Source organism: Mustela nivalis (assembly GCF_964662115.1).
Source record: "Mustela nivalis genome assembly, chromosome: 12".
NCBI classification, from domain to species: domain Eukaryota; kingdom Metazoa; phylum Chordata; class Mammalia; order Carnivora; family Mustelidae; genus Mustela; species Mustela nivalis.
The window spans coordinates 69,275,472-69,296,422 of NC_139031.1; the positions used below are offsets into that span (position 1 = coordinate 69,275,472).

General features: G+C 35.1%; 1 protein-coding gene across 18 annotated transcripts in view; it reads right to left on the reverse strand.

The window, feature by feature from the left end:
- Positions 1-20,951, reverse strand: part of AKAP9 (A-kinase anchoring protein 9) — a 193,392-nt gene that overhangs the window by 20,008 nt on the left and 152,433 nt on the right. For 15 of the 18 annotated variants that reach the window (XM_082692586.1, XM_082692587.1, XM_082692583.1 and 12 more), the window contains 10 exons: positions 18,316-18,468; positions 17,780-17,959; positions 15,884-16,957; positions 14,383-14,523; positions 13,414-13,902; positions 12,931-12,994; positions 12,480-12,601; positions 11,734-11,925; positions 11,280-11,468; positions 2,896-3,040 (listed from right to left, as the gene is read on the reverse strand). In XM_082692586.1, coding sequence (XP_082548712.1) covers positions 2,896-3,040; positions 11,280-11,468; positions 11,734-11,925; positions 12,480-12,601; positions 12,931-12,994; positions 13,414-13,902; positions 14,383-14,523; positions 15,884-16,957; positions 17,780-17,959; positions 18,316-18,468 — 2,749 coding nt within the window. The remainder of the gene's footprint in view (positions 1-2,895; positions 3,041-11,279; positions 11,469-11,733; positions 11,926-12,479; positions 12,602-12,930; positions 12,995-13,413; positions 13,903-14,382; positions 14,524-15,883; positions 16,958-17,779; positions 17,960-18,315; positions 18,469-20,951) is intronic. The other 3 variants (XM_082692584.1, XM_082692581.1, XM_082692579.1) reach the window with 1 other exon arrangement.

Consider the following 20,951-nt stretch of genomic DNA (forward strand, 5'->3'; position numbering starts at 1 on the left):
GTTCACAAATACTATACACAGAAGTGTATATTTGCTCAAGTAGAATTTCAATAGCTCACACTAAAAAATGCCAATAATTATTGAGAGCCACACAAAGCACTTGCAGGAGTTTGGTATGTAACCATCACTACAGTGCTGAGCACAGCTTGCTGGTTTTGTTTAGCACCCCTCTGCAGATAGTCCCTAGGAACTTTACTGTCATATAAGACTGGATCACAGTTTGTTCTTTAAACACCAAGAAAACCCCTGCTACAAGTCTGTTACAATGAAAACAAATGAAAATATTTAAATCCCTAAGTAAAATAAATGAAAAAAATGTTAAGAAATATGCACCAGGAGCCTGCTTTTGCAAAAAATATAAACCTGTACACATAAGGCATTAATAAAGGTCTGTAGATAAATATATTTACCTAGGTGTTAAGAGTTGGGTTAACAGTAGGATTTAGGAGATTCTAAGGGGGTACCCTATTTTTTTTTTTAATAAAATGTTTTCTTTTCTTTTATTTATTTATTTGACAGAGAGGGAAATCACAAATAGGCAGAAGTAGGCAGAGAGGCAGGCAGAGAGAGAGGGAGAGGCCGGCTCCCTGCTGAGCAGAGAGGCCAATGCAGGGCTCGATCCCAAGACCCCGGGATCATGACCTGAGCTGAAGGCAGAGGCTCAACCGACTGAGCCACCTAGGAGTCCCCCCTATTCCTTTGTTTACTTTTACTCTTTTACTTGTTTTTACTCATTTACTTGTTTACTCTTTACTTTTATTGTACTCTATTCTTTATTCTTTTGTTTCTCCATTCTACCTTGAATGTATTTTCAACTTAAAAAATTTTAACAAAACTCATCACTTGATATTACAATTCACTGATTTTAGGAGATAGGAATAACATTGGCCTTAGAAGACAATCATGTTAGTTTAAGCTTTTTTTCTTTTTAAAAATTTATTTGAGAGAAAGAGAGAGCACAGGCATGAGGCACAGAGGGAGAAGGAGAGAGAATCCTAAGCAGACTGTGCCAAGCACAGACTCTATCTTAGGACTATGAGCTTATGACCTGTAACAAAACCAAGAGATGAATGAACAACCAATTGCCGCTCAGGCACCCATTAGTGTAAGCTTTTAAAACTATTTCTTAGGGGTACCTGGGTGGCTCAGTGGGTTAAAGCCTCTGCCTTCAGCTCAGGTCATGGTCTCAGGGTCCTAGGATTAAGACCTGCATCGGGCTCTCTGCTTAGCGGGGAACCTGCTTCCTCCTCTCTCTGCCTGCTTCTCTGACTACTTGTAATCTCTGCCTATCATATAAATAAATAAAATCTTTAAAAAAAAAACTTTCTTAGAAGAGTCTAAGGATATACAAATATAAATATGTATCTATATTTTCAATGGGGTTCTATTTAACTTAAATAATAACAAAGTAAAATAATACTAATCAAGTCTCCAAAAATAATCTTCAGTTAATCTTATGTCTAAATATAAGATATATATGACCTCATTATACCTGTTTTCTCTGAGATATTTTAAGATCTGTAAAATTTTTAGTTGTTCAATGACAAATATGAGACTACGGTATAACTTTCAAAATTTGTAAAAGCATAGGTATTTCTGTCATTATAGCAAACAAAACTGAAGACTAAAATGTCTCTTTGCTAGATCTGGTGAAAATTAGATTGTATTTTAATCCCTAATGATTTCCATCCACAGCTCAATTTATTTTAACAGACAACCCTACCAAATAATGGGGAAAATACATGAATAAGCATACTACAAAGGCAAAAAAATCCAGCTAGCCAATATGATATGATGAATGAAACCACTTCGGTAATTAGAGAAATCACATTAAAATTACAGAATTAAAACCACAGTAACAATCCACTGCATATCCATAAGATTGGCAACAAAGGTCTGACAATGTCAACTACCAACAAATAAGTGAAGCAACAGGACTCTCTTACTCAGCTACTCAGCTGGCAAGCTTATACATTGACGGGACCACTTTGGATTACAAAATAAATGTGAAATGATGTAGTCTATGACTCAGCAATTCCACTCCTGGGAGTGAATATATACACCCAGAAAACTCATGTTATGTATGCAGCAGCAAAATAGTGTAACAATGTGCAGAATAGCACTGGTTTTAACAGCTAAAAAACAGAAATAACCCAAACAGTCAACCACAGAAAGGATATATAAATTGTAAGAATTCTGTAAAGTAACAAAAGCAAATGAACTGGAGATAAATGCAGTAACTTAGAAAAATATTATAGAGAGGTAAAAGAAGCAAGATACAAATACATACAGAATAGTAAAGTTCAAAAGCAGGAAAACGTCAAATTTACATGGTTTAGGAATATACAAATAAGTAGTAAAACTAAAGAATAATCAGGATAATGGATTCCTCTAGACTACAATAGTAGAGTGTGTTTGGGAAGGAGCTTCTGAGGTACTTGACATGGGTAAAGTTTTCAGACATTCATTTAAAGATGTTATCCTGTATATTTTTGCATTGTGCACTTTCCTATATGTACACTTAAGTTTACAATAAAAAAAGATTAAAAAAGAAATAGTTACTTTCATTGTAGATTTCATTTTCTTTTAGGGGGTTATCTTGACAAAGAACTTCAAAACAAAAAAAGATAATGAGCTTAATGGGCTACTTTTAAACAACCTGATCAAAGCAATGCCTATTCATCTTAAGTTTTAAATATATCTGTTTAAAAACTAACTGGACAATCCTTTAATTCCCAGAGTCATTAATATAGATTATTTCCAATATAATGAGAATGAGAAGAAATTGTGACTAAAAGGAAATGTGTTTTAGATGAGTAATAATTCAAAGAAGGAAAACAGAGTGAAATAGTTCACTTATTTGCCACCATCACGTGAGACTGATATACAGCATACCTTGGCTTGGTTGATCATTCTCTTGCTCTCTTTTCAGAGTAATTTTCCTACCATTCATTTGAGCATGCAGTGCTTGAATTTCAGATAACAAACTCCTTCTGTCTGCTTTTTGGATGCATTCCATAGCTGCTTGATATTCAATACTCTATAATAATGCAAAGCAAAAAATCAAACGAAGAGAGTTATAAAGACAATAATACTAACAATCAGGAAGTCTGGAAAAAAAAACTACCACCACCAAAAATATAAATTGAACGCACATGCTGAAATTTTGGAAAGATGTTAATTTTCTCTTCCAATTCGTTAGGATTTATTTTTTAATTATTAATCTTCACATTTACTTTGAAAATTTTCAAACATATAAAACGAGAAGAATATAATAAACACTCATGTACACAGCCCAAGAAATAGCACCTATCAGCTAAAGCCACCTCTATACAACTCCCTGAACATTTCCTCTGTACCACCTACTTGAGAAAAACTCAAATTCTAAGTCTGGTGTTATTTTCATGTGCTCTGTGCATTATCTTATATACACACATGCGTACAGTATGTTTTGCATGCTTTAAAACTTTATATAAATGGCATCATATGGTGTATTCACCTTTGCATAATTTGTCTTCACTAAATGAATTTAAGTGAACTTCATGTTGGTGAACCATCTGGGTTGGCACATACAGCTCTATTTCACAGTCATTTTCAATGTTAGATAGTATTTCATAGTATGAAGTATACAGTATATTTTGAGCATCTTTTCATACATTTATTGGATACTTTTTTGTGCACATAATTTGTATCATTTGTTCATTTTTCCAGTGGATGTTTTATTCTCATTGGGTATTTGGTCAGTAGTTTCCTTTCCTTATAATGTCTTTGTGTGGTTTAAGATTCAGCAATAATGAGGCCTGGGTGGCTCAGTCGGTGAAGTGTCCAACTCTTGATTTCGGTTCATGATCACAGGGTTCTGAGACTGAGCCACATGTCAGGCTCCGAGCTCAGCATGAAACCTGCTTGAGATTCTCTCCCTCTGCTCTTCCCCCCTCATACATGCTTTCTCACTTTCAAATAAATAAATCTTAAAAAAAAAAAAGTAGAAGAATCAGAGCAGTACTGGTTACATAGAATGGGTTGGGAAGTGTTCCCTTCTCTTCTTAAATTTAAAAGAGTCTGTGAAGGAAAGCTATTATTCTTTAAACATCTGGTAGAATTCACCAGCGAAGCCATCTGATCATAGACTTTCTTTTATTTTATCTTCATTAAAGTAATGAGTCACATGAGTTATTTGTTTATTTATTTTAAATGTATTTTTTTTTAAAAGAGTTTATTTATTTAACAGACAGAGATCACAAGTAGGCAGAGAGGCAGGAAAAGAGAGAGGGGGAAACAGGCTCTCCACCGAGAAGAGAGCCTGATGTGGGGCTCGATCCCAGGACCCTGAGATCATGACCCCAGCCAAAGGCAGAGGCTTTAACCCACTGAGCCACCCAGGTACCCCACATGAGTTATTTTTAATGGTATGCTACCTTTGCATTCCTGAGTAAGCATAAGGTGACTGTGTCTCTAAAAAAAATACAAAGATTTGGTTTGGCATTTTGTTAAGAATTTTGCATCTATGTTCATGAATAAAACAGGCCCATAGGTTTTCTTTCTTATATTTTCTTTGTCTGACTTTGGTAACAGGGTTATATTATTAGACTCTTAACATAACTGCAAGGCATTCCCCCAGTCTCCAACAACGTGAAGCACATGTTTAATTCTGGAATTAGATATTCCTTGAATGTATGCAGACTTAACCTGTAAAACCTTTTGAACTTGGTGTAATTCTTTTGGGTAAATTTTTTGAACTATTTTTTGTTATTTTGACATAATTTCGCCTACAGAAGAGCTCCAAAAATTGGGCAAGGAATTCCCATATATTACTCACCCAAATTCTCTAAATGTTAACTACATTTGTTTTATCACTCTCTCTGTGTATATATATCTCTGTATGTATGTAACGACACACATACACATCCTTATTTTTCTTTTCTAAAATGTGTGAAGTAGCAGACAGATGCTCCTTTACCCCTAAGAACTGTAGTATTGTATTTCCTAAAAACAAGAACATTCTCTTACAAACAGTACAATTATAAAAGTAGAAATTAATCTACATAATACTATTATTTAATGTACAAAACTTATTTGTTCCCATGTGCCCTTCAGCCAATACTCTCTGATGATCACATCTAACATAACTATAGTACATTATCAAAACTAGGTTTAGACATTGGTACAATTCTATTTAAATCACAAGGCTTACTGAGATTTCACTAGTTTTTACAAATAGTCATTCACTCTTCTGGTGTACAGTACTTTGAAATTTTGTCACATGCCTAGGTTTTAGTCACCACCACCATAGTCAGGATACGGACCTGTTTCATCACCACAAAGAAACTCCTTCGTAGTCACCTTTCCCCAGCCATAATCCTTGATAACCGCTGATCTGTTCACTATCACTATAATTTTGGCATTTCAAACGTTATATAAGAGGTTTAGAGTATCAATAGTCTATTCCTTTTTAACTGCTAAGTAGTATTTCATTGTATGGATGTACTTTAATTTGTTTATCCGTTTACCTGTCAAAAGACATTGGGTTGTTTCCAGTTTTAGAGTATTACAAGTAAAAATTGCTATGACTGTTCTTGTATAGATCTTAATGGAGATACAGCTTTCATTTCTGATAAACACCTATGAGAACATGACTTCTAGGTCATACAGTAAGTATCCATATATTTTTTTTATTAAAGATTTCATTTATTAATTTGACAGGCAGAGATCACAAGTAGGCAGAGAAGCAGGCAGAGAGAGAGGGAGAAGCAGGCTCCCTGCTGAGCAGAGAGCCCGATGCGGGGCTCGATCCCAGGACCCTGGGATCATGACCTGAGCCGAAGGCAGAGGCTTTAACCCACTGAGCCACCCAGGTGCCCCAAGTATCCATATATTTAACCTTATAAGAAACGGTCACTCTCTAGTGTGACTCACCCATTTTACATTCCATTCAGCAATGTATGCGATGCAATTTCTCTACATCTTCACCAGCACTTGGGATTTCCCCTAATTTTTATTTTGGCCATTCTGATAGATATATAGTGGCCTCAATTTGTTTTGGTCTAATATATGCTTGTGCGTATATTTCAGTTATGCACAAAAGTGAGGTAGTATACTTCATATGAGGAAGTACATGATGTCTGGTTGTTCTACTACTGGTGATATTAATTCTAATCACTTGATTAAGGTGGTATCTGTAAGGTTTTCCACTGAATAATTACTGCTTGAGTTATTACTATGACGTTTAATAAAGTGTAATCTTTCTTCATCATTTCTTCTATCCACTCTCTGGCATTCTATTTTAAGGAAGAATTTTTATCCATTTATTTATATTAGTATAGATCCATGAGTTCTTATTTCAGTTTTTGGTTTATAATCTGTCACTATCATTATTTAGTATGATGTTCCAGTTGTCCTAAATGCGGACATTGACATCCCTCAAGTTGGCTTCTGTGATCTTCTGAAGTCTCCCCTTCATTCTTTGAGCAAGTCCTTGTCAGCAAAACAAGATATTCTCGGTTCATCTTATATGTCCCTCTACTTCAGCCCAGGAATCAGTAATTTCTCCAAGGAGTCCTAGCTCCTTTTAATGGAGAATGTATGAAGATCTGGGGACGCCTGGATGGCTGAGTTGGTTAAGCAGCTGCCTTCAGCTTGGGTCATGATCCCAGGGTCCTGGGATATAGTCCCACATCAGGCTCCTTGCTCGGCAGGGAGCTCTTGCTCTGCCTCTGCCTGCCACTCTATCTGCCTGTGCTCACGCTCTCTAACAAACAAATAAATAAAATCTTAAAAAAAAAAAAAAAAGAAGAAGATCTGGGCAATAAGTGTTGTCAGCTTTTTAACTATCAATTTTTTTTTTTACTAGTTATAGGTCTTTTCAGGTTTTTCTACTTCTTCCTGTATGAGTTCTGAGAAGTGATTATTTTCCTAGAAATCATTTCACCTAAGTTTTTGAATTGATATAAAATTATTCATAATATTCTGTTATTTTACATCTCAGCTATTTTTAGTTATGATCCCATTTTCATTTCTTTATAAAAATGTGCTTTACTTCTTTCCTTAAGCAGTTCTCCAGGAAAGTTTCTATCTTCTTAGCCTTTCAAAGAAGAAACTTTTATAAGTTTTTATCCTCTCTATTGTACCAACATACTGCATTTCACTAACTTCATTTTTCTTTATTACAGCTGAACCTCATTATATGTGGATTATGTATCTACAAATCTGCCTATTCACTAAAATTTATCTGTAACCCTGAATCAATACTTGTGGTGCTTTGACAGTAATTTGTAAACACACAAAGAGGGGCAAATATTTAAAGTGCCAGCTGTGTGTGTGTGCAGCTGAAGTGGAACTAGGTACCATTCTGCTGTTTTCTTTCATCTCTTAGTTAGACTGCAAACACGTGTCCTTTGTGCCATCTATTCAGTGCTTTGTTTCTTTGCATTACTGGTGACTTTTCTATTTAAAAAGGTCCCTAAGCACAGAGATGAAGAACTATCTAGTGCTACTCATCACAAGAAGACTGTATTTCATGCAGAGAATATATGTGATAAGCTTCGTTTAGGCATGAGTTATATAGTGCTCTTGGCCATGAGTTCGACATTAATGAATCAGTGATACCTAGCACATAAGGTGTCTTTAAAAAGAAACCCACACAGGGACACAACAAAGGCAGTCCTGAGAGGAAAATATATAGCGGTACAAGCATTTCTCAAGAAACAAGAAAGGTCTCAGGTACACAACCTAACCCTACACCTAAAGGAGCTGGAGAAAGAACAAGAAAGATACCCTAAGCCCAACAGGAGAAGAGAAATCATAAAAATCAGAGCAGAAATCAATGAAATAGAAACCAAAAAAACAATAGAACAAATCAACGAAACTAGGAGCTGGTTTTTTGAAAGAATTAATAAAATTGATAAACCCCTGGCCCGACTTATCAAAAAGAAAAGAGAAAGGACCCAAATAAATAAAATGATGAATGAAAGAGGAGAGATCACAACTAACACCAAAGAAATACAAACTATTATAAGAACATACTAAGAGCAACTCTTCGCCAACAAATTTGACAATCTGGAAGAAATGAATGCATTCCTAGAAACATATAAACTACCACAACTGAACCAGGAAGAAATAGAAAGCCTGAACAGACCCATAACCAGTAAGGAGATTGAAACAGTCTTTAAAAATCTCCAAACAAACAAAAGCCCAGGGCCAGACGGCTTCCCGGGGGGAATTCTACCAAACATTTAAAGAAGAACTAATTCCTATTCTCCCGAAACTGTTCCAAAAAACAGAAATGGAAGGAAAACTTCCAAACTCATTTTATGAGGCCAGCATCACCTTGATCCCAAAACCAGACAAGGTTCCTATCAAAAAAGAGAGCTATAGACCAATATCCTTGATGAACACAGATGCAAAAATACTCAACAAAATACTAGCCAATAGGATTCAACAGTACTTTAAAAGGATTATTCACCACGACCAAGTGGGATTTATTCCAGGGCTGCAAGGTTGGTTCAACATCTGCAAATCAGTCAATGTGATACAACACATCAATAAAAGAAAGAACAAGAACCATATGATACTCTCAATAGATGCTGAAAAAGCATTTGACAAAGTACAGCATCCCTTCCTGATCAAAACTCTTCAAAGTGTAGGGATAGAGGGAACATCAAAGCCATCTATGAAAAACCCACCGCAAATATCATTCTCAATGGAGAAAAACTGAAAGCTTTTCTACCAAGGTCAGGAACACGGCAGGGATGTCCATTATCACCACTGCTATTCAACATAGTACTAGAGGTCCTAGCCTCAGCAATCAGACAACAAAAGGAAATTAAAGGCATCCAAATCGGCAAAGAAGAAGTCAAATTATCACTCTTCGCAGATGATATGATACTATATGTGGAAAACCCAAAAGACTCCACTCCAAAACTGCTAGAACTTGTACAGGAATTCAGTAAAGTGTGAGGATATAAAATCAATGCACAGAAATCAGTTGCATTTCTCTACACCAACAAGAAGACAGAAGAAAAGAGAAATGAAGGAGTCAATCCCATTTACAATTGTACCCCAAACCATAGATACCTAGGAATAAACCTAACCAAAGAGACACAGAATCTATACTCAGAAAACTATAAAGTACTCATGAAAGAAATTGAGGAAGACACAAAGAAATGGAAAAATGTTCCATGCTCCTGGATTGGAAGAATAAATATTGTGAAAATGTCTATGCTACCTAAAGCAATCTACACATTTAATGCAATTCCTATCAAAGTACCATCCATCTTTTTCAAAGAAATGGAACAAATAATTCTAAAATTTATATGGAACCAGAAAAGACCTCGAATAGCCAAAGGGATATTGAAAAGGAAAGCCAACGTTGGTGGCATCACAATTCCGGACTTCAAGCTCTATTACAAAGCTGTCATCATCAAGACAGCATGGTACTGGCACAAAAACAGACACATAGATCAATGGAACAGAATAGAAAGCCCAGAAATAGACCCTCAACTCTATGGTCAACTAATCTTTGACAACGCAGGAAAGAATGTCCAATGGAAAAAAGACAGCCTCTTCAATAAATGGTATTGGGAAAACTGAACAGCCACATGCAGAAAAATGAAATTGGACCATTTCCTTACACCACACACGAAAATAGACTCAAAATGGATGAAGGACCTCAATGTGAGAAAGGAATCCATCAAAATCCTTGAGGAAAACACAGGCAGCAACCTCTTCGACCTCAGCCGCAGCAACATCTTCCTAGAAACATCGCCAAAGGCAAGGGAAGCAAGGGCAAAAATGAACTATTTGGATTTCATCAAGATCAAAAACTTTTGCACAGCAAAGGAAACAGTTAACAAAATCAAAAGACAACTGACAGAATGGGAGAAGATATTTGCAAACGACATATCAGATAAAGGACTAGTGTCCAAAATCTATAAAGAACTTAGCAAACTCAACACCCAAAGAACAAATAATCCAATCAAGAAATGGGCAGAGGACATGAACAGACATTTCTGTAAAGAAGACATCCACATGGCCAACAGACACATGAAAAAGTGCTCCATATCACTCGGCATCAGGGAAATACAAATCAAAACCACAATGAGATATCACCTCACACCAGTCAGAATGGCTAAAATCAACAAGTCAGGAAATGACAGATGCTGGCGAGGATGCAGAGAAAGGGGAACCCTCCTACATTGTTGGTGGGAATGCAAGTTGGTACAACCACTCTGGAAAACAGCATGGAGGTTCCTCAAAATGTTGAAATAGAACTGCCCTATGACCCAGAAATTGCACTACTGGGTATTTACCCTAAAGATTCAAACGTAGTGATCCAAAGGGGCATGCGCACCCGAATGTTTATAGCAGCAATGTCCACAATAGCCAAACTATGGAAAGAACCTAGATGTCCATCAACAGATGAATGGATCAAGAAGATGTGGTATATATACACAATGGAATACCATGCAGCCATCAAAAGAAATGAAATCTTGCCATTTGCGGCAACATGGATGGAACTAGAGCGTATCATGCTTAGAGAAATAAGTCAAGCGGAGAAAGACAACTTTTATATGATCTCCCTGATATGAATAAGTGGTGATGCAACATGGGGGCTTAAGTGGGAAGGAGAAGAATCAATGAAACAAGATGGGATTGGGAGGGAGACAAACAATAAGTGACTCTTAATCTCACAAAACAATTGAGGGTTGCTGGGGGGAGGGGGGTTGGGAAAAAGGGGGTGGGAATACAGACATTGGGGAGGGTATGTGCTTTGGTGAGTGCTGTGAAGTGTGTAAACCTGGCGATTCACAGACCTGTACCCCTGGGGATAAAAATATATGTTTATAAAAAATAAAAAATTAAAAAAACAAAAAAAAAGAAACCCACACAAAACAGAATTATGTATTGGTTGGTTGACAAATGACATGACCAGGGGCTCACAGGAACCCACCCGCTGTATTTTCCCTAGTAGCAGTGGCTCAGCAGTCACAGCAACTTTACAGAATCTAATTACTACAGACAACAAGAACTGACCATTACTTACTTCTATCTTCTTTGGACTTATTCTGTTGCTCTTTTCTAACTAAGTTGGATGAATAGCTCCTTAATTTTCAGTGTTGCTTAGGTTCTAACACAAGTTAAAACATTTAAGGTAATAATTTTCCAATATTCTTAGTGGATCCTGTTAAAATTTTAACTTTCAGACCTTCTCCAAAAGTAATCCATAACTCACTTGCTTATTAATATTAAAAAGCATTCGTTTCAAAGTTTTATTTTAATACCTGTTCTTCTATTCTCTGTTCCAAACAGTTTAATAATCCAACTGCATCTTTAGTACATAGACCTGTCAGCTCAGTCTGAAATGCAGCTAGTAAAACACTGCGTTCCTTTAAGAAAACTTGTTGAAGAGCAAGCAGAAGTTCGCCTCGCCAATCTGGGGAGCACTCATGAGACTGGGAACCATCATAAACCTAGCAGAGTATAAAAAACAAGTCAGTTTTCAAATAAGCATGTTTTTAAAAAATTCTAAAAATGATACTTATCTACCAACCAAAATAAATAGTAGAGGTCAAAAGTAAAGTACGGATTTGCTTCCAAGTGTGTGGCTTGTGGCATTTAAATGATACGTAGTAATTCATGTGTAATTACATAATAAAAGACAATAATTTAATCTATAAAGTGCCTTATTATTAGCAAAAGTCATATAAAACTATTAAGATACACAATATTGAGTACCTCGGCATCTCTTTGCACTTGCATTTTGGTAATTAAATCCTTAAGAGATGAGATTGTACTGAGATAAGCTCTTCTTTCTTCTAGCCAAGATTCTGACACTTGCTGAACAGAATGGTCCTCTCCATCACTATAGGGAGACTCAGTGAGGGAGAGCACCTGCATGCCTTCATTATGGACAGCTCTCAGTAATCCCTAGAAATAAACCCAAAGGCCAGAATTCTGACAACTTCTTCAAAGACAGACATAAAAAGAAATATAAATTTTAAGGAAGGTAGCTTTATCTAGTTAGACTACTTGGAAGAGCCACTGTAGGAAGAAAACACCAGGCTACGACTACTGACTAACTTTTTCTTATGGAGGGGATGTAAGTCTATGACTGTGTAGCTCTCACCTGTAAGTTTCTTCTACTTAACTGATATGCTCTTCTTGGATTTAATGATTAGCCACTAATCTAGCCAAAAGAAGTAAGTAAGAGATAAATTCTACACCTGGGGATTGCATTAATAATTTTGGCACTCAAAATTACCAGGGATAAAAACTATTTAAAAAAATCTTTAGATAAATAATTAATAAATACATTGTACTTTATTATCTGCAAAATACAGGAATTACACTAAACAGATTCTAAAGATTCATTCTTGCTTTGCAATTCTCTCTTCAGAGAACAATATACGTTCTAAAAAACTGCTATGTTCAATACAGAAACCACACAGACTAAGTTTCACTAAAAGACTGTCTTTCAGTACCTTTATTTTCTTTGGAAATGAATCTGTTGAACCTTCACCTTCATCTCCTCGGTCTTCTGATGCTATGTCAAATCCCTGACTTTGTGTAAGATAAATTCCCTGACCCCAGTCTGATCCAGAATCTAAAATAAAGAAAATGACCACTGGAGTATTAAAAAGAAACAAATACTTTTTAAGTAAGTACTAAAAAATGTCAGAAATGTATATAACTTGGGCGCCTGGGTGGCTCAGTGGGTTAAAGCCTCTGCCTTTGGCTCAGGTCATGATCCCGGGGTCCTGGGATTGAGCCCCACATTGGGCTCTCTGCTCAGCAGGGAGCCTGCTTCCCCCTCTCCCTCTGCCCGATTCTCTGCCTACTTGTGATCTCTCTTTCTCTGTCAAATAAATAAAATCTTTAAAAACAAAAAACAGAAAGCAAAACAAACAAAAAAAAGAAATGTATATAACTTACCACTGGAACATATTTCTCTAGTTTGGTAAGCATCAGAATGTGTTAATTCAGGAACTGAGGATCCCTAATTAGAGAACACAGAGGAATACATAACATTTTTTGCTTTAATAAAAATAAAAATAGGATCCAATGAATAGTTGTGATCTTTTATAGTGCTGTCAAAACACAAGTAAGAAACTCAATTAAATCATACATTTTACAATAAATGGAACTATCCATGGTTTAAAAGTCTTCTGTGTTTTTCCAAATGGATATTACCACAAGAAGTCATTCATGAGTTAAGGAATAATACGGTGTTCCAAATTTGCAGAAGAACTTTGTGGAAAGTTATTATCTGACTACACAATGGAAAGAATAAAAACTGCAATTTTATCTAAGGAAGAGATTACCCAAATTTCTTTTTCTGTTAAAAACAAAGAATTGGAGAGGAGGCGGGTGAAGCACACAACGTTGAAAAAACACATTATTATGAAAACCAAATACCTCTTTAGATCTCAGACACTGTATCACTGCCTTCAAGGTACCACATTCCTCTGTCAGCAACTGAACAGCAACATAATGCTCTCTCTTTAAGGTGTCAGTTTCAGAAATATGTCTGGATTCCATATCCAAAATTTCAGCAGCATGTAGTTCTTGCATCTGCTCAATTTTTTCAGTAAACTGACTGATTATTTCTGTGACTTCTTCTGATGAACACTCACTCTGTAAATCAATTTGGATTCCTACATTTCTAACAAGAACTTGTGGAGTCTGACTGCTGCTATTAACCTTGAGGGTCCCCTCAATCTCGGATGCCAAACTTTTATCCACGTTAGTAGGAAGTGGTTCTAACATGCAGACTTTTCTCTTTTCCTGTACCACAGTCTTATCTTCTTTTTCTAAGAAGGAGGATAATTTCTCTTTTGCTTCTGTGAGTTGATTCCTAACTTGGCTTAAATCTTTCTGAAGAGATGCCATATTTGTCTCTTTTACCTAAAACATAATAAATAAAACAGTAGAACATTCAATTAAAAATATTAAATGTAGAATTTTGGGTAGAGAGGAGAGACTATTCATGCATATTAATATGCTCATTTTCCTCAGAATAATACGATAAATATTACAGAAACACTCAGAGATTCTATATAAATTTGTATATATGTGTAGTCACAGTTACCATAGAAGTGAAATTATTTTAACAGACTCTTTTGGTATTTATGGGATAAAGAGCTCTCTTTAATATCTTTCTCCTCATTCATTAACAGACTAGAGACTAAAAGCATCTTTCTATAAAAGATTCAAAGAAAACCAAGCAAGAACATGCTAGTAAAGAAATTTATAGTAACTTTTCATCAAAGCTACAAAAGATTTTTTTTTCCCAGCTTTTTGGTTTTTTACAGAAGAGAATATACTTCAAAATGAAATTAAGATATGTAAAAGTAAGTTAAATAGGACATATGTTACTTATTTTACCAAAAGCTCTTCCTGAAGCTTTTCTGCTTTCTCTTTGTAATTGGCAAGTTCTTCTTTGATAGCTGATGATTCAGCTCTAAGAGCCTCAAGTTGACAACAAAATCCACTTTCTTCACTGGTATCAATAGGCTCAGCAGTTGCCTGAATTGCAGTGGAAACATTTAAAAACACATTATTTTCAAAAGATAGAGCCACGTTCAAAAGCACTTATACTTCTAATGAAGTTTTTTCAATGAAGCTTTTTCCAGAATGACTGCTTATCAGATAAAAGGGTGTAGAAATGATTCACGTTCTTTCAACAAATAGGAAAACTTTTTTAGGAACTATCATTTTATGTTCTTGAGACAGTAAAGAAAAAATTATTTTCTGGAAGCCAAAGATACATTATGTTAGTATATATAATCCTAAATATTTATAAATTATTAGTGAAAGTATTGTTACCATTCAAAACACTTTTTAAAAAAAAAGATTTTATTTATTTATTTGACAGAGAGAGATCTCAAGTAGGCAGAGAGGCAGGCAGAGAGAGAGAGGGGGAAGCAGGCTCCCTGCTGAGCAGAGAGACCAATGTGGGACTCAATCCCAGGACCCTGAGATCATGACTTGAACTGAAGACAGAGGCTTAACCCACTGAGCCACACAGGTGCCCCAGAACACTTTTATATTTATATCACTTTCCTCAAAAAATACCAAGTCTTACTAAGATATTTCTTACAAGATTTATATACATAGAAAGTCATGTTAATATTTTAATATGACTATAAGAATTTATACTTCCAGGGAGCTAGGACAAAAAAAGCCTATTAAATGGAAAAAATTATCATACTTTGTCAAACAAATTATATATTTATGGAGTCTTGCTGTTAGTTAATTGCCTAGTATTCAGATAAGACCGCACATTTAGTACTCAAAATTATAAATATATAAAGTGTATTTGAAAATTAAAATCCTTCTACTATATCTGCCCTGTGCTAAGAAATAAAGGCCATTTCAGATCTTTACATAAGTAGACTTAAAAGGTAAAATAAAAATTATTTCTAGGAAAGGAAAGAACCTATTATCACGTATAAAATCTCAAAAGCTAACGACTTATCACTGACATGTTACTTCAGTAGAATACTAATATATTTTGATGTATCAATTACTTAAAAGGAATGATCAAATAACATGCATGTTAGATGGAACAGGAAAAAAAAAAACCACACAAGTTCCAAAAGACATTTGCTAATCTTAACATCTTTCTTTTGACTGCTCTACTTAATATGAGTATGCTAGTGAAATAAATAACATGATTTTGAGATCACAATATAATCTGTATCCATTATTTTAGTGATAATAATATGACTATACAGAAAAGTAGTATTTTTATAAAAACCCTCTATATATGAATTGCTAGATGTAAAGAACACCATATTTAATTTAAATTAGTAATCAGTTTAAGAACAAAGAAAAAGAGAATTCCCTATGGCATTTAAGTGAAAAAATTAAAAAACAACCTAACCTTGAAAACTTCAAAATCTCCTTCAGGGCTTCTTTTCCTTTCTTTACCTCCCTGGTTTATCTCCTCCTCCAATAACTTCTTTAGTTCTAGTAGCTTCTTTTCTTTCTCCAAAGCATTTTTCTTCACAATTTCTACCTGTTTTTTTTCTAAAATCAAACTAGTCTGCATTTCAACCACCTGGTTTTCTAATTCTGATATTCTCAAGGTTAATGCTAATACATCTGGGTCCATCTCATTGTCTCTTACTGGATTTAAATTCTGTACATTTGTTCTTTCAAGTTCTGGTGAAACTGCTTGTTCATATTGACAGAGTTTTGCATATTCCTTAACTGCTTCAAGTTGGACTTGACTCACAAGAGCAGCAGCAACTTTTTCTTCAAGTATATTCTGTAGGTTTCCAATCTTCCGTTTAAGCATTTCTGTTTCAGATTGGCCTTGTTCTTGCATGTCCTTTATAAGTTTGTAACACTGGGTGAGTTCCAAGTCCTTTGCACTCACAGTGCCCTCAAGCTGTAGCACCTTTGTTTCCAAACTGCTTATGGAACTTCTGCTGTTTTCTTCAAAAGACGTGACATAAGTCTGATTTTCTAGGGGTTTAAAGGCATTCTCAGTAAGGTGAACTTCCAGTTCAGGTTTGGTTTTGCTCGGGTCATCTATGTCCATATTAATGCATTTCACTGGTACACTTTGGATTTTTTCCATATTTTCACGTTCTCTCTTTAAGCTGCGTAATTCTTGTGTTAGCTCGTTCATTTTTAAATTGGTTTCTTCAAGTACATTTTTCGTAAAAGCCATTTCTTCATTAGTGGTTTCTACTTGCTGTTCCAAAGCCAGTTTTTCAGCTATTACCATATCCAACTGATGTTTTAAACTATCTGCTTCCTCTGGGAAAGGGTTGGCATCCATTGATGTCTTCTGTTCAATATTTGCCAATTCCTGTTGAAGTTTTTCAATCACGTCATTGAGCTGTTCAATTTCTTCCTCCCTACTTTTCTTCACACGTTCTTGATCACTCATCAAACATTCTATCTGGGTTTCAAGATCCCTTATCAGTTCATTTTTTTCTTCAATAAGCTGTTAATGAAAACAAATAACACATAATAAATATGTATTTGCATTTTGGGAATTTTATTTTTAATTTTAAGGGCAGGATCTCAAAGGGTTGATCTCACACAAATAATACACTTCTCAGACATGTTAGATTAATTTTGATATAAATCAACAGTTCCCATCATATCAAACAAGGATCTTACTTCTAACTTTGTTCAGAAAATTCTGTTAAATATAAAGTGATTTAAACATTAGTAGCTGATTTCCTATAAATAGTCAATACCAATACATTCTAATTGAAAAGAATGAAGTAGTAAAATAAAAATGGTTAACAGATGGTGTTATCTTATTTAATTCATATCAAATAGAATTTTACAGATTTTGTTAGAATGATATAATGAAATCTGAGTCAACAGAGATTCTCTGGAAAACATCAAAAATCCTTGACAGTATTAGGAGGGAATAAAAAATACACATAGCTCGTAAAGCCAGTATGTCTTTTTTTCTTTTTTAAGATTTTATTTATTTATTTGAGAGGGAGAGACAGAGAGAGGGAAAGAGCGAGCACATGTGAGCACGCACATGCACAAGCACGCAAGAACAGGGTGAGGAAGAAGGAGCAGGGCTCAATCCCAGGACAGTGGGATCATGACCTGAGCCGAAGGCATGTGTTTAACCGACTGAGCCAACCAGGTGCCCGAAGCCAATGTACCTTAATAAATAAAATTAATGGGCAAAAGAGGATTAACTTTTATTCAGTTCTTATACTCAAAGAGAAGCTGAAAAACAGCATTTGCCCTTCAAAATTCTAGCTTAATTTCATGTAGTAATTTAAAACTAGTGTACCTTATTATCTGTTGTAATTTTAAGTTGATGCTGAAGTTTTGTAATTTGCTCATTTAATTGGTCAATTTCTATTTCTTTTTCTTGCATTATTTGAACAAATTTTCCAAACAACCCATGTTGGTCCTGAGTAGAGATAGCATCAGATTCCTTTATGGCAAATCCCAATTTCTCCATTTCATCCTAGGGACCAAAAACCCCAATCAGCTGGATAGATCATTACATGTAATTTTCTGAATACTCTACCAATTAAGTGTTACAAAAGATGAAGTGCCCAAAATGTACAAATAAAATGAGCAATCATATAGTAATTTTAAGTCAATAATTCTTAAAATATTTTGATAAAAGTTCTAAAAATTTTTTCATTCGTGATGAATTCAAGTATTATGCTGGTTTGAAAATAAATTCATGCAAACCCATTTGCAGTGAATGTTCCTCTGTTAAGAATTATTTAGCAGCTAGACTCAGTAAGTGCTTGATACTAAGATAAGACAAAAATTATGAATTATTTATGAACAAAGTTTTTCTTAATTAATTACCTTAAATAATTTGTTTTCTTGTTCAAGTTCTTGAAGGCGGGTAGTAGATTCCTTTTTCTGTATTTCTAATTGCATATGGAGTTGCTGAACTTCTTCATTCTTATTTTCCAGTTCCTCTCTAAACTGCTCTAATTGTTCTTCTAAGTTTGTAATCTTTGATACCAAAATATCAAAAGGGAAGAGAAAAAAAAAATACCCGTTTATACAAATGCTTGGGAAAAGAGAATGAAAAGTGCTGAATTAGGTGTATATAACATATATACTTAAGACATATGAACCATGAGAATAAAGGGGTTTCTGTAAGCCAGTATATATAACTATGTGGTTTCTAGGTATTTCCAAACTGATCACCCTTAAATCACTCCACTTAAAGCAAAGAGAGGAACTTCAGATGAAGGAATGATTCAAGGGGCCATTTCTTACCAAAAATATTTTCTGACAAAGCAGAAGAAGTCATGGAAGGAAGGGAAAGAGTCCACATTTTAAATCTTATTTCATGTTAAATTTAGTTGCTATCAAAAGGTTCAAGAAAGCTTCAAAATTAAGTCAGTTGTTTTAGCTACCAAATGAGACTAGCTCAAATTAGTCAGTACTAAAACTTAACCTAAGGTTTGGCTACATGTGCTTTGCTTAAGTAGACCAAAGGAGAGGTAGACTCTAAGACTGTGAATTCCTTATGTCTGAAATACAGAAACTTAAACAGCAAGTTATTAATACCATTTTAGAATAAAATTAAGAGAACTCCTATACGTTGGGACAATAGAAATTTAGCTCTTTTCTGAGCACAGATTCCTGTTAATGTTAAAGCAATTACTCCGAAATGGTTATACAGAGACTGAAACTAATGAGTTTTAAGAGCTGTTACCATTATATTTTAAAAGTTGGGTCTGATTAAGGGTCTCAATGCTTTGTAGCTACTTTAGCTACTTAATAAATATTTAATGAATGATCAAAATTGCTGTATTAACAGCAACCTAGAATGCAGAAGCAACATTATTCAGTAGTAGCTGGCTCAGAGGGTAGCCTATAAATCATTTATTTCCTTAGAACTTGAAAGGAACCATATGCTGCTTACACCCAGACATGTAATCAGAATCGTATCTTAGCACTAACAAGGCAAAGCCCCTGAACAGAAATAGTATTAATGCTAATAATAGTAGCCATCATTTATAGACAATTTGTTGTTAGGTATTCCATAAGGCGCTTTATAGGTATCATTTTTTAAACTCTGTAACAACCTTATGAGATCTTTACTTGGATTATTCCCACTTTGGAGATAAGGAGGGAGTCACTGAGAACAAAGTACCTTGTCTTGAGGTCACAAGACTAGTATGTGGTAAGGAGTTTACCTTTGGAGTCTTACATTCTCTCTCTTTTTTTTAGATTTTATTTCAGAGAGTGTGAGCAAGCAAGTGGGTTAGAAGGGCACAGGGAGAGGGAGAAGAAAAATCTCCAGGAGTCTGCTGAGTGAGGAACCCCACAATGTGGGACTCCATCCTATGACCCTGAGATCGTGACCTGAGCCTAAATCAAGAGCCAGATGCTTAATGACTGAGCCACCCAGGTGCTCCTAGAGCCTCACATTCTTAACTATCATTTATCCTGCTTATAATAACTAATGTCTGGAACTCATTTTCTGTGCACTGGTATTAAACTCGGTAGACACTCCTTAAACACATTTAATAGTTGCTCATATATAATTATCAGGTTGGTTTGCTGAAAACTATGGTGATTTTATCTTCTTCAAAGTTATCTAATGCAGTAGTATTTATACCTATCCTTATCTTTCACAGCTACTTTTGATGAAAGGTATTACTTTAATATACATGTAGACATTTAAGTTCAAAAATGATGCTCCACCTCAAATGCTATTTGATTTTTGGGGTACCTCTTAATCCTCTTTGCCTACTTCACCCTCTCCCCAAAACCAACCTCCCCTCTGACAACCATCAGTTTGTTCTGTGTACTTAAGAGTCTGTTTTTTCATTTATTTGTTTTGTTTTACTTTCTTGACACAAGAGTTTATGGTCAAATTCTAAATTTGATCTAAAGTCTTGCTATTCAAAATGTGGTCCCTAGAGCAGCACAACTGGCATCACCTGGGAACATGTGAGATGCACAAACTCCAAGGCCCCACGCCAGACCTTCTCAATCTGAATCTTCTTTTTAATAAGATCCCCAGGGGATTCATGTGCACACTAAAGTCTGAGAAACATTGGCCTAAAGTACTAACATTTCTGTTCTAAGAAGCTGAATTTGCGTCATCACAAGAGAGACCTCAATTCCCAAAGACAACAACTGTAGGATTCTTTCCTCCTGTTCAGCCAGACTCTAGTTTCAGTCCCAGGCTGTCCTATTACTGAGCCTATAACAACCAAAACCACAAGAATATTACTAGGGTTTTAAAACAGAATGGTGGCTATTTGTTTTAATCCAGTTTACTTCAGCTACTAAATGTTATCTATACTGTTTGGATTATATTAATTTGCAACTATTTGTGTTTTCTTTTAAAACCTTTTTTAATTGCTTTCAAATGTGTATATGCCTTCTTAGTTAGACATTAGATCTTTGAAATCTGCTAGCTTTACAACTGGATAGTGGTAATCAACATGTACTACGGTCTTAATAAATGATGA